This window comes from Hordeum vulgare, chromosome 2H, assembly GCF_904849725.1.
Source record: "Hordeum vulgare subsp. vulgare chromosome 2H, MorexV3_pseudomolecules_assembly, whole genome shotgun sequence".
Taxonomy (NCBI): Eukaryota; Viridiplantae; Streptophyta; class Magnoliopsida; order Poales; family Poaceae; genus Hordeum; species Hordeum vulgare.
The window spans coordinates 407,025,984-407,038,821 of record NC_058519.1 but is presented as its reverse complement, the minus strand read 5'-3'; the positions used below and the strand labels follow the sequence as shown (position 1 = coordinate 407,038,821).

At 44.3% G+C, this 12,838-nt stretch overlaps 1 protein-coding gene across 1 annotated transcript; it reads right to left on the bottom strand.

The window, feature by feature from the left end:
• Window positions 1-938: 938 nt before the first annotated feature.
• On the bottom strand, window positions 939-10,062 carry LOC123426434 (dnaJ protein ERDJ2). The gene is made up of 11 exons (XM_045110274.1): window positions 9,899-10,062; window positions 9,543-9,775; window positions 9,353-9,448; window positions 8,546-8,666; window positions 8,350-8,456; window positions 8,032-8,249; window positions 7,182-7,359; window positions 6,983-7,102; window positions 4,611-4,697; window positions 2,037-2,147; window positions 939-1,901 (listed from the first exon to the last, which is right to left on the bottom strand). The coding sequence occupies exons 2-11, from the start codon at window positions 9,726-9,728 to the stop codon at window positions 1,080-1,082; spliced, it is 2,046 nt and encodes a 681-aa protein (XP_044966209.1). The 5' UTR covers window positions 9,729-9,775; window positions 9,899-10,062; the 3' UTR covers window positions 939-1,079.
• Between the last annotated feature and the right edge of the window lie 2,776 nt (window positions 10,063-12,838).

The following is a 12,838-nucleotide window of genomic DNA, read 5'->3' as shown; positions in this document are numbered from 1 at the left end:
TGCAACTACAAATATGCATAACGTTGCGCCTTAGCAATCGCTAAACCAATTTCAGGAGGTTATTGACCACGTCGGAGCACGATCAACCTGACCACAAAGGTCTATTCCTGCAAGCAATCAAAGAACCAACAAAAATATAATAAAAACAATCCGGATATTGCGAATATAGATGAAGTATTGATAAAATTAAGGATCCAAAAGCGGTCTTGGTCTGATCGTTGGACACAAACTAGATACACGAAGTTGTAATGGCTAACTTTGAACTAAATAAATCTCAAGAAAAAGCTATTAGACGCAGCACCTTCAAGAAGGAATGTCATGCTGCTGCCCGGACGAAAGCGCTGGTCCTGGGGTTTTCCCCGGCACAGAGGAAAGTGAACAAGGGTAGCAACGACGCCCTTCAGGAAGAAAAGATGCCACCCGAAGGCGGCACCGCGTCGATGTTGGACGAACCGACAAGAATTTCTCCCGAGACACCCCATCAGCATCCCCGAACGATCCGTAGCACACGAGCCCCATGAAGACGAGCCTCGACATCACCAAACAAGCCACCCACCTACATGAGCCAATACAATCCGAAGCCACCATCATCGTCGAATCACGGCCGCTGGTCTCACCAAAGACGGTCGCCGACCGGACACGGCCGCACAGCACACCAGTCCCTATCAGGTTCGGTGAGGCCTAGCAGGCCCGTAAAGCCCTCCCAGAGCACACTAGTCCTAAAAGGGTCCGACCAGGCCCGTTTTAGGATCCGACCAGGCCAAGACGGGCCCATGAAGCTCGCCACCACGCTGCAACAAATTGCAATAGGTAATCATTTGACTTCAACTATAGGTTTAGTTCCTTTCAAGCTATGTTGAGAACCCAAGATAATCCTGCCGATTTGATTTCACAGCCTATTCTCCGTTATTGGTTCCATTCATACAGCGCAAGAATAATAAACAAAATGGAAAATTCAGTAACTATTACCGCATGCTCTATAAGTTGATGGGAGATTTTTTTTCTCTCAAGTTTCATAAGTCAAATGGCAAAAAACATGGATGTTAATCATCTATGGTTCAACATCACAAGGTATAGTATCAATCGTCGCTGCCTGAATCTATATCAGAGCTTGCCCTTTGATGTGCTGCTCCATTTGCAACCTTGCCTTTTCCCTTCTTCTTTTCTTCTTCCTCATCCTCGCTGTACTCGCTCTCGTAATCGTCATACTCCTCTTCTTCCTCCTCCTCTTCCTCCTCAATGCCATCCTCTGCCACTGGCCCTTCTTCAGGCACATAGGTTCTTGTTCCCGCACGGCTGCGCTTCAGAACCTTCAGCTTAAAGCTAGTCTTGCTGTCGCATCCTATCCATGCATCACACAAGCAGAAGGATGTCAGGTTGTGATTGCCCTCTGCTGGGGCCTGGAACTTGCCCATCACCAGCCTACTGCCTTTCTTCACTCTGTCAACCGCCTCCCTAACTGCAACTCCTATTTCCATTGGGCTTGCTCCCAATGCTTCCTGGGTATCTTGTATAGCTTTTGATGCTGCAGTTATGGCGGTAGCCTCATCCATGAAGCTGATTTTCTGGGATAACCAAACTTCGTTTGACACAGTGTCCGCTAGAAGCAGCCAGAAGTTCTCTTCCCTGTGGAATGGATAGAAAGGAGCATGGGGAAGGGCAGCAGTTAGCCCGCTGCGACGCTGAAGTGAGACCCAAGCATACATTGTCACAACATCACCCTCTTGTATGCCCTCTTCTCCTTCAGTTTCACATTTAATATCCACCTCAATCGTAGGAATCATCTCCAGTACAAGCTCTACATCCCGAGCTTCTTCTTCTGAAAGGCCAGCTACCTGTGTCAGCAATGTGGCACGTTCCACCTCCGACATATCACAAAGTTCTTGGAATGCACGGATTTTCTGCAGTTAAAAATAGAATGAGACATTACTCTCCAAAGGATAAAAGTATTTCTCTAAAGGACAGGCTACTGATTTAGCCAAAAACATAAAGTCCACTTTGCTATTCATATGAAAACTTTAAGGTTAAGGAAATACCTTGCGGGCAATTTTTTTGACAGTCGCTTCAGTAAAATGTGGCAGCTGCAAGAAAGGTGCTATTCCTTCTGAATTACCTCCACCAGCTTTTCGAGCACTGAGAGGGACAGCCTAAGATACGTATTCAAGATAAATATGATTCAAGTATTTTCATTGCCATCAGTGGTGACAAACAAGCTTATGGAAGAAAATGTAACTGCAGAGGCCAAAAGCTACGATCAAAGTGTGAAAGTACAGATGGACTGCAACTCAATTTTGCCAACAGATGCAGATGAATGCAATTGTAATGGACTGAAAGTAGACAGAATGTGCAACAAGCCAACGAACACATGCAGTGTCACTGAGACCAGGTGTCTTATTGTCCACATTGCCGATCATGGTAAACTACCACATCATGGCGAGTTATTCCTAAAATATCTTTTCACCGACATAACATGCACAAAAAAGTACTGATTTCAGACAGAACAATAAGCCACATTTGCAACGGCTGGTAATGCTTATGATCAATGCTACTTGGTGAAGAGCTACATCCAGCGATCCAGCTTTAAAATATGTGTTATTGCCGGATTTAGGGAGGAAAATTTTACTCCAGTGTACATTGTGTGGCAAGATGGTCCATGCTGGAGTTAGAGCATCTCCAGCCGCGCCCCCAACAGGCCCTCCCCCAGCCATTTTTTTCCGCCGGCGGGGGGAAAACGGCCCAGCCGCGACCCTGGTAGGCCGCTTTTCGCCTGCTCGGGCCAAAATTGGCCCCGGCGGTCCCAGCCCGAACCCAGCACGCTGGGGGCACCCGGGGGCGCCGGCGGAAGGAAAAACGATGTATCGGCCCCCTGCCAGGTAAAAAAAAAGAACTATCTTCTCTGAAACCACCCCTCCCACACCCCACCTTCCGCCACCGTGCCGATTCCGGCGCCGCCCCATCTGCCTACTGCCGCTACAAAGGCTATCTCCACCGTTGGCTTCGCCGCGGATTCGCCCCCTCCCCCGGCCCCGCTTCTAGACGAGTTTTCCCGGCGCTCTGGGCACGCCCGCGGCGGCGGCAACCACGCCCGAAGCTGATGCCGACGCCCAGGATGAAGAGCACCTCATGGTCCTCGCCCGATGCATTGGAAGAGGATTTCCTAGGATGCTTGGAAGTATCGACTGCATGCATTGGAAGTGGAAAAACTGTCCATTTGCTTGGCAAGGGATGTACAAAGGTGCCAAAGGAGGTTGCAGTGTGGTACTTGAGGCAGTAGCCACACATGACCTCTGGATTTGGCACTCCTTTGGTATGCCAGGAACTCACAATGACATCAACGTACTGCAGTGCTCGAATGTCTTTGCCAAGCTTGTTGAAGGTCATGCTCCTCTGATTAACTACGAGGTCAATGGACACCACTACAACAAGGGATACTACCTAGCAGATGGCATCTATCCGAGATGGTCCACATTTGTGAAGACCATCTCAAATCCTGCACCAGTTGGCAAGCACTCCTATTTTGCCAAGCATCAAGAAGCTTGTCAGAAGGATGTGATGAACTATGTGATAAAAAATAACTATTGTTGTTCAATTTGTGCTGAAAAATGCTGAATTTGGGCCAAAAGTGGGCCCAATTTGCGCCAAAAGCGGCGGTTGAGGGCGCCCTTGAAGCAACGGCCGATCCCCAGGCGACGCTATTTCAGGCCACTGGGGGGCTCAACGGCTGGAGATGCTCTTAGCTGAAGCAGCACCTTTCTAGGGTTTCAGTGTTGTGGATAAGTGTCCCAAGGTGAAAAATTAGGAAATTGATGCGGAATTTCTCGAATGCAAGAAAAATGAAAAAGCTATGGAACGATATATAGATGAGGAGAATGAAGCTGAAGTTCAAAGATACCATTTTGTCATCTACAGTTCTACACAAGATGATTTGAGGTATATGCTTTGCTAATAGTTATTATTTTATGCAACTTGTGGTGCATTTATGTTACAGTTAGTTGTTGAATGTCCTAATTGCCTGCCATATATTACATATTTATGTGTCTACAAGGCATCGCCTCGCCTTACGCTTTATAAGCACTTAAAAGGTGAGACGCTGCTATGGCACCTCGATCTACTATGCTCAAAATATAAACTGACTTGCTGCAGCTTATACACTTGCAGTATAACTGGAAATATCTATTGACCCTTCCCAAGTTGCAATCAAATGAATAACTAAATACGTATACCATACTGGCAGAATTTATTCAGAGTTTAGCGAACCATAAGACTCAGCCTTTTTAAATCGACTGAATGACATGAACCACTAAATGGACAAGATTTTGAATACACACTGGTCATCCATGGTCAAAAAGGCCGGTGGTAGATCTTATGAACAAGTATTGCAACGGCTAAATGTTCAGATGGACAATTAAACTGGTGGGTTAGAAGATAAGCTTAGAAGTAAAGTAGACCAGATGAATCTAGACAAATCTAAGATAAACACAAATTTTAGTCTACGCCAGAAAAGTTCAGTGTGGAACAGCATATATTGGCATATATACAAATCACCAGAAACACTAGGTGATTCACCGCAAGCTAGCTGAAGTGAAGGCACATGGAGAGGTTCAAAATACCTGAATGATACTTTGAGACAGCTCAACTACACCGATTGCAGGCCTGAGCCATCCAAAACCGTTGGGACTCCTCGGTAGAAGTGCAATCTGCGAACCAATAAGTATATTAATTTATGAGGCATCAAATACTTAGCAAAAAAAACTACGCTGGAGCAAAAGTGAAGAATTAGAATAACAAGAACATAGATCTGTGTCTATTCCAATCTTCAAGATAAAACACAAAATTCATACGGAATAGTGCAACAAAGAACTCCCCCCTTCTTTTATTGAAGCACTACGTGTTTACTGGATAAGATTATTTATCAAACAAAAACTGTCAGCTATAGCAATGTAAACTCAATTAAACATGTGAAACATCATGCATTTGGATCTCAAGACTAATGACTGATTCATGCTTAAATGTCTCGACACCACAAGATTAATACTAGGCATGACATTGCCTCTCACAGATGATCAAGCGAAAGTATTATTTGCATAAACCAGACATTAAACATCCCTGCCATAATGCACATCTACAAGGCAAGGTCACCTGGTTACATACAGCTACCACCATGAGACAAAAATACGTAACCACACTTATGTGTTAGTTAATACAGTAGTACATATTTTCTTCGCCAGAACTAGTCAATAAAAAATATAAACCATCACAGCTCCACATTTGAAACTTCAACAAGATCAGTCAATTTATCATCCTGCGTCATAAGCGTGAGTCATACTGTGCCAAAGTAACAGGACGGGAAAACTCAACCTTATGGACATACCCATTTATTAAAGGTGTTAACTACGACCACAGTTTGACCAAACCAAGTTACAGAGAACTAAATATACATGAATCATAACATGCCCGTGTCATCTAGATGGTGTATTAATTTTAGTACCTTTAGATATTTTATGGATAAATTTGTAGGATTAAATTGCCACAATTTATTAATCATGCTGTGTGTACGTTCAAATGACTGACTGGCATAGATAGCCATCCTAAACATCAGCTATTGGCACAAAAGTTGATTGTAGCAACGCAAAACCCACATCGACTGACCTAAAGCTACCATAATTAAACACGGCAAGATCACACGGCATAAACAGAAGACAGTTGATATGCATTTATGTTTGTGGTAACTCATAACTTGAAACAGCTTTTACTCATAGGTCGTCATAACATGGGGAGAGGAGACAGCATATGAATACAAGCATGTGCGAGTTCACAAGTAATGAAGACAATCCCGCGCATGTGATGTCACTGCTCCTCTGGACGGCTTACGGCAGCAGGGTGGCTCCGTGGGCATGGGGTGACGGCGGCTTTGGTCACTTCAGCATGGGTCATGTGGTCTCCAGCCCGGATCGAGGGTGGCAGGGCGCGCGCAGATTCGGCGTCCTTTGCACAGTTCTAGCCCCTTGCGGATTGACACACGTTGTAGCAAGAGGTGTTGCAACTTGTCTGCTTGTGTCTTGCGCGGTGGTGGTTGGCTATTTGCCGTCGACGAAGGGTGGTGAAGCAACAGTCGATGGCGGCAGGTTGTTTGTGAGGTATGGCTAACTGTGCTCTGATGGATGGTGGGGCTTGATGCAATGACGTTGGGTATGGTGAGCTCCGGGTGGATGCCTAGCACCAACAACGATCAATGCCGACGTCGACAGCATCCTCGGACGGTGTTCCCCTCCTTTGGAGGCGTCGTTGTGGGGCCCCTTCATCTCCCTTGTTATTTGGATCTCAAGTTCTCCTGGTGAAAACTCAAGTTCCAACCTTGGCCCAACCGGTACACGTCCCCCATCCCCCACGGGGGTCACCTTGGAGGCTTTGTCCTCTATCAGGCATCAAAGGCTTGTGTTGTCCTGCGATTTTGTCATCTGCTAGGCAGGTGCGCAGCCTCGAGGCCTGCTGCGGGAGCCCAAGCGGCGGCTCCATGGAGTGCCTTTGTGGTGTTTGGCATTGGTTTTGTTCACTTGGGTGATGGAGTTGTTGGCTTTTCTAGTGCATTGTCTCGGGGCAGGTGTGGAAGCAGGAGCAGCAGCTCCGGAGAGCACCTTCATGTTGCAGGGTGTGAGTCTGGTCACTTGGGTGGTAGTCGTCGGCTCATCTAGGACGCGTCCTCTAGGCCGGTGAGTGTGTTGCTGGGGTTTGTAAGCCAGAGCAGCGACTCCATGCCACGTTCTAGGGCGTCGACTCTGGTCGCTTGGGTGACAATGTGCCGGCTCGCTTGGGCGCAGTCTCAAGACTGGTGTGTGTGGAGTTAAGTTGCATCGGTTTTCAGCCAGTTTTCCTTATTAAGTGGCCGATTCTCTTCTTCTATATGAAAAGGCGGAGCTACTGCCAGTTGCTAAAAAACAATTAAGAAAGAAAGAAATACAAAGAGAGAAATCCAATCCTGTACCTTAACTAGTTCTTCCAAAAGACGAGGCGCAAGTTCAAGCATGTGCCTGTAATCTTTTACTAGAGCTGGTGTCAAAGCAAATGACTCTCGAGTAAGATGAGCCTGAATCAAGAGTTCCATCTGAAAAATAAGAGCATCAAGGATTTGTCAAATCAAAAATATCATTTGATATCACAACATGCACCAACAGAAGACCAACCTTTACAAGTGATGGATGCTGCTTCCAGAACTTGGCTTGCTCTGTTCTAATATTCTTTAAATCTAGATTTAACTCACTTCTAACTGCCACAAACAATTTTTGTAGGGGCTCGTCATCACTGCGTCGTACTGGCATCTCCATATACTCTGCAGCCTTGATGAAGACATCCATGACTTTGCTGGAATATGCAACCAATAGTTCCATTGATCAAATGTGGTAAAACTGAAGAATCCGTAATCCATAACAGAAGATTGTAAACCGACAAGGAATTTTGCAGACATTTACATCACTAGTTATACAGGTTGCTTATACAAAAGATCTTTTAAACTACTAATATTGATCGGCGACGGTAGGTTCTGTTATTATTTAGACAGGGTTTTCTCGGCTATAATCTTATCATCCAAAATTGAAGGCAATGGGTCATAAATTTACTGGGGTGTAGCAAATATAATTGCATTCATGCCAAAAAACAATAAATGGAAATTTTAATATAATATCAATATGAGTTTTAGAACCATGTTATGCCCAACTAGTAATCAGACAGGTAAAAAAAATAACATCATGATCACTGAATCAGATCAAAATTCTGATCGTTTGAAGCACAATGGTTGATACTATTCCAATGTTTATGGCACTGTTAGTCCCACATTTGACACTGACAGAAATGCTTCACTTTAACAATAAAATTTGCAATGTCCCGTGTCTAGTTATTTGAATGGAAAGAGTATTTTCACTTCAACTCTAAAATCTTCTGAAGTGAACACACCATATCATGAAGCCAGTCAGCAAATATCAAAAAAAGGAAAAACAAATGCCCAGATATCAAAATGAGATGTTTGTATTTTCATACCTTGGAGCTAGAGATGGCTTCATAAAGTAATAGTAAGTGGACAGAGTTTGATGCATGACATAATTTCCAGTATACTTCGATGACCTTGATAAATAAATAACTGCTATCATTAAGGGGAAGAGTATGCAAAGCCCCACTATTCCTAGAAGCATTATCCCGCCAGATGCACCATCCATATTCAACAAGAACTTGGGCAAAGCGATGCCCATTTGGAACCCCTAATGCACAGATATACCAGAATATTCATGTGAGCTTCAGATGTTATACAAAAGGTTTAGCTTTCCACTAAGTGTTACAAATAACTAATGTTCACGTTACCTGGCGCCCATCTGGATGGCCATACTTCTCATAATTTTCACGAGATGTAGGATCAGTTAAAGCCTGATATGCCTTGGAGATAGATTCAACAAAGTACGTATGGGCCTCTGGGGAAAATGAAGGGCAAAAAATTAAGACAGACTGAACTTCTAAATATCAGAATATCAACTGTAGAACAGTGTGGAACACATTTTACCAGGATCGGGATTTTTATCAGGATGGTACTGAATGGAGAGTCTCCTGTATGATTTCTTGATTTCAGATTCTGATGCCCCTGGTTCAAGTCCAAGAATGCTGTATGGCTCAAATACTTGGACCTAGGAAACACAAATCATATAAAATCAATTATTAGGATCTTGCCCTGGTGAAATTTCAGGAAAAAAAGATCCTTCACACTTCAAGTATAGCATTATTTATGCATGTAATACCCAAAATTAACTAGCATAATTACGATAGAGACAAAAATGAACTTTGCAAAAATGCTTCTAGGAAATAAACCTAACTATGCTTGAGTACACAAACAAACTAAGTCCTGAAATCTACAATACCAAACTTCACAACAAGGCTTGTGCGTATGTGATTGTTTGACAATCTTCGAGAGAGCGAAACATTAGTGAGGCTTCAGAAGAACAAAGGGAAACTAAATCAGAACGAAGATATGCTAGCCTTTCTGGTATATCCCAATAAACTGGCTGGACTTGCTGCTAAAAAAAAGGAAACGGTGACTTGCTGCATCAAGGAACTACCAAAACATGAACATTGTGGTGACTGCTCTGGTAGGATAAAGGTGAACGTGAACTGAGTTGTAATTTTGGTTATCAGTTTGTTTCAGTATAGTCATCTACTAATCAAGACCATTCTAGATGAAGTAGCAGACAAAGGTCACATGAATAAGTATTAAATCCTTCTGTATCTAGTTCACAGCAGAGAAGAATTTTGAGTTAACTGCTTGAAGAAAAGAAAATTTGACAAGACAACATATACCAGCCAAAAGTTAGCATACCTCGCGGCTGCTGAGTTTGATGTAGTAAACCAGGAAGATCACAACGATCCAGAGAAGCAAAATGGTAAGGTTGCTCCACGTCGAGAAGTTGGATATCTGCACGACAAGAATCACAACACGATCATGGAGGAGTTAGCACCAGAATTCTACTGCTAGCCTCAGGACGAACAAACAGCCGCAGCCCACCCACCTTCTTGTAGATCGACTTCCGGTACTTTCCGGAGCGATGGCACCCGGAGCAGCGGCAGTGGATGGTCTTGGCCTTCTTCGTCGCCGCGTGGCACAGCCGCGTGATCGTGTAGGGCACCAGGGGCAGCGCGATCATGGTCAGGATGAATATCAGGAAGAGCGAGCTGTTCTCCTCCGCCGCCGCCATGGCTGCAGCTGCCGCTGCTGCCTCCCTTACTTAACTCGCGACTGCGACTGCGACGGCAAGAAAAAACCACGGAGTCAGCGTTGCGTTATCAGGACGCGGCGTCGTGTGGCGGCCGGCGGCGTCGTGTGGCGGCCGGCGGCGTCGTGTGGCGGCCGGCGGCGACGGCTCACCTTGGGCGGGGCGAGCGGGGCGTGCTCCGCCGGATCTGGTTATCGGAGAAGCGGATCTGGTCGCCAGACGAGGAGAGGCGAGATCGGGGAGGAAGGCGGTCGAGATAAGTTTTGCGGGGCCAGATGCGGCGGTGCCTCGCACCAGGACACGGAGCGAGATGTCAGTGTGAGAAAAAAAGGGTAAGTAACTGGTTTTAACTTGTGACCACACACGGCCCGGAGCGCGGTTGGTAAATCAGGCCAGGCCTTCGAATCGGCCACCGCTTAGCTGTGGGCCGGCCCAGTACGGTGGTTTCTGGCACCGGGCAGTGTGGTGTCAAAGTAAACATCTTACATTTTTTATACTCCAACTAGCAAAAGGGCCCGTGCGTTGCAACGGGAGAAAAAAATATCACACACTTTTAATTATTTTATAATCATTTTGATTTATTAAAATAATAAGCTAACTAACTAATGTAACTCGTCCATTATTAATTTCACCATGATGAGAAATTGAGCGGGACAAGCAAAGCAAAACAAAGAGGCTACGTAAATTGATCAATGAACTGTTATCTTATTTCACTCATGGGATGGAGAATGTGGGATCACATGACAAACTGAAGGTGGTGTTCCATTCTCTGTCTCTACAACAATACAATCTTACATTCAATACATTCATTCATCAGCAAACAAATCCTCACAAAACAAAATTTCTTGTCGGTGCTTGGCACACGGTTGGAGGCATGGGGAGGGGATCTCACCAGATGATGAGTTCGTGCCGGAGGGGGATATGATGAGGGGAGCAAGGGTTAGGCGCCTCTATCTGGCCATAAGAAGTCGTCGCTGCCGCGCCATAACCTCGGAGTTCCCCGTGTGAGCCATGGAGGCCCGCCTCCACCTGCAAGTACTTCGCTCCGCCGCGCCGCCGCCGTTCTGCATCGAGCAGACGCATCATCCCCAGTCACTGTAGCTGTCGCGTTGATTTGATCCAGAAGCTGTGCTCGAGCGCCGAAACGCGGGCAGCAACGGCAAAGGTACGGCCGCGGAGGCGGGTGGGTTGAGATCGACAACAGTGGTGGTTGAGGTCGGCCGCGGCGGCGAGTGGTGTGGCAGCGGCCTGGGCACAGGCCAGGATGGACCAGGGTCGACGCGATGCGCTCGAGCGCCGAAACGGGGGGCAGTGAGCGGGAAGAGGTACGACCGCGGAGGCGGGTGGGTTGAGATCGGCAGCGATGGCGGTTGAGGTCGGCCGCGGCGGCGAGTGGTGTGGCGGCAGCCTAGGAGCATGCCAGGGTGGCCCTGGGTCGACGGGAGGAGGCGATGCGTACGGGTATAATTTTTGCAGCGAATCGTCTTTTCCTTTTGCGTTGCAAATAAATGATGGAGCGCGGGTTGAATAACAAAAATTACAGGGTTTTTTTTATAAAAATGTCGCAGTGGGTTTTCCGACGGAAGCAATAGCCGCTTTATTATTGGGTATAGATATCAGCATGGTTTCTTGGCACCGGCCCGGAGTAGGATGTACTGCTTCCGTTCCTAAATATAAGTCTTTAAAGAGGTTTCATTAGTGGATTACATACGGATGTATATAGACATATTTTAGAGTGTAGATTCACTTATTTTGCTCCGTATGTAAACTCCTAGTGAAATATCTTAAAAGACTTATATTTAGAAACGGAGGGAGTATGAAGTAATTGATATCCTACCTAACATCAGCATGTAATTAATTATATTTTCAATATTAATGTGCATTGCATGTGCGCATTTTATATGTCATGTAACTCCTTGTATTAAAGTAATGATTCAAAGTTAAAATATAACACATAAGCTTTATTAAAAAAATATGTTCTTAGTCATTGAAGCCATTACAATTCATCTCTTTCACGAAGAATTTGTGTAAGAGCTTTTGTTTAGCAAGTTTTACATACTCAACCATGATATAGCCTTTTATGACTGCTAATATTCATGGTCACATTCTTGGAGGAAACGTTTCAATCACACACATAGGAAGATGAGGGGTTAATGTTATCACCGCCCAACTTACTTATCTCACGGATAATGTCAATAATGATAACCCATGATCACCTACATTCATATGGATATATATCTTTTCCCACCACATGATGCTTGCTAGAGGGTAATTAAGGGATGAAACAAGATAACATTATTGACTCTTGTATAAAAATAAAAATAAAAAGATTAAACTTTTACAAGATAGGCTCTTCGATAGGGAATCAGATGTTGTCATGCGCTTTTTGTTTTTGGATGTGCAAGCTCTTAATGCAAAGAAACAACACTTTATATTGTCTCTTGTGATAGCAAACTTTATTATGTAGTCTATCGTTTGTATTTCTTTACCATCACAAGATCGTGCAAAGCTTATTTACCTTATAATAAAAGATCATACATATTTAGGAGCAAATTTATTGCTTTTTACATCGATGACAACTTATTTGAAGGATCTTATTCAATCCATAGGTAGATATAATGGACTCTCATGGCAATAGACTAGGTTTAGGAGGTTGAATGTATAAGTAGTATCTCTACTTAGTATGAAATTTTGGTTAGCAAAAGATAGGGGCAAGCACCACATGTTAGAGGATCCATGACAATATAACTTCTATGTGAATATAAGCAAACATAACTCATTATTAGCAAACATCAACTTATTTGACCAAGCATAAACTATCTGATGGGGACTCACAATCATAAAAGATGTCCTAGATAGTATATTTATATGTGAAGCATTCATGTCATTATTCTTTCATGAATTGCAATCAATGACCAATGATATGTTTGTCAACTTCCAACAAATTTTACCAACTATACTTTTTATATGTGAAGTCATTGCTCCCCATGGGATTAGCATATGATATATGTCTTCTTTAAAAAAATCATTTCTGAGACTCAGACAAGAAATTAAATCATGAAAACTCAAAGTAATATTTATTATATAACTCT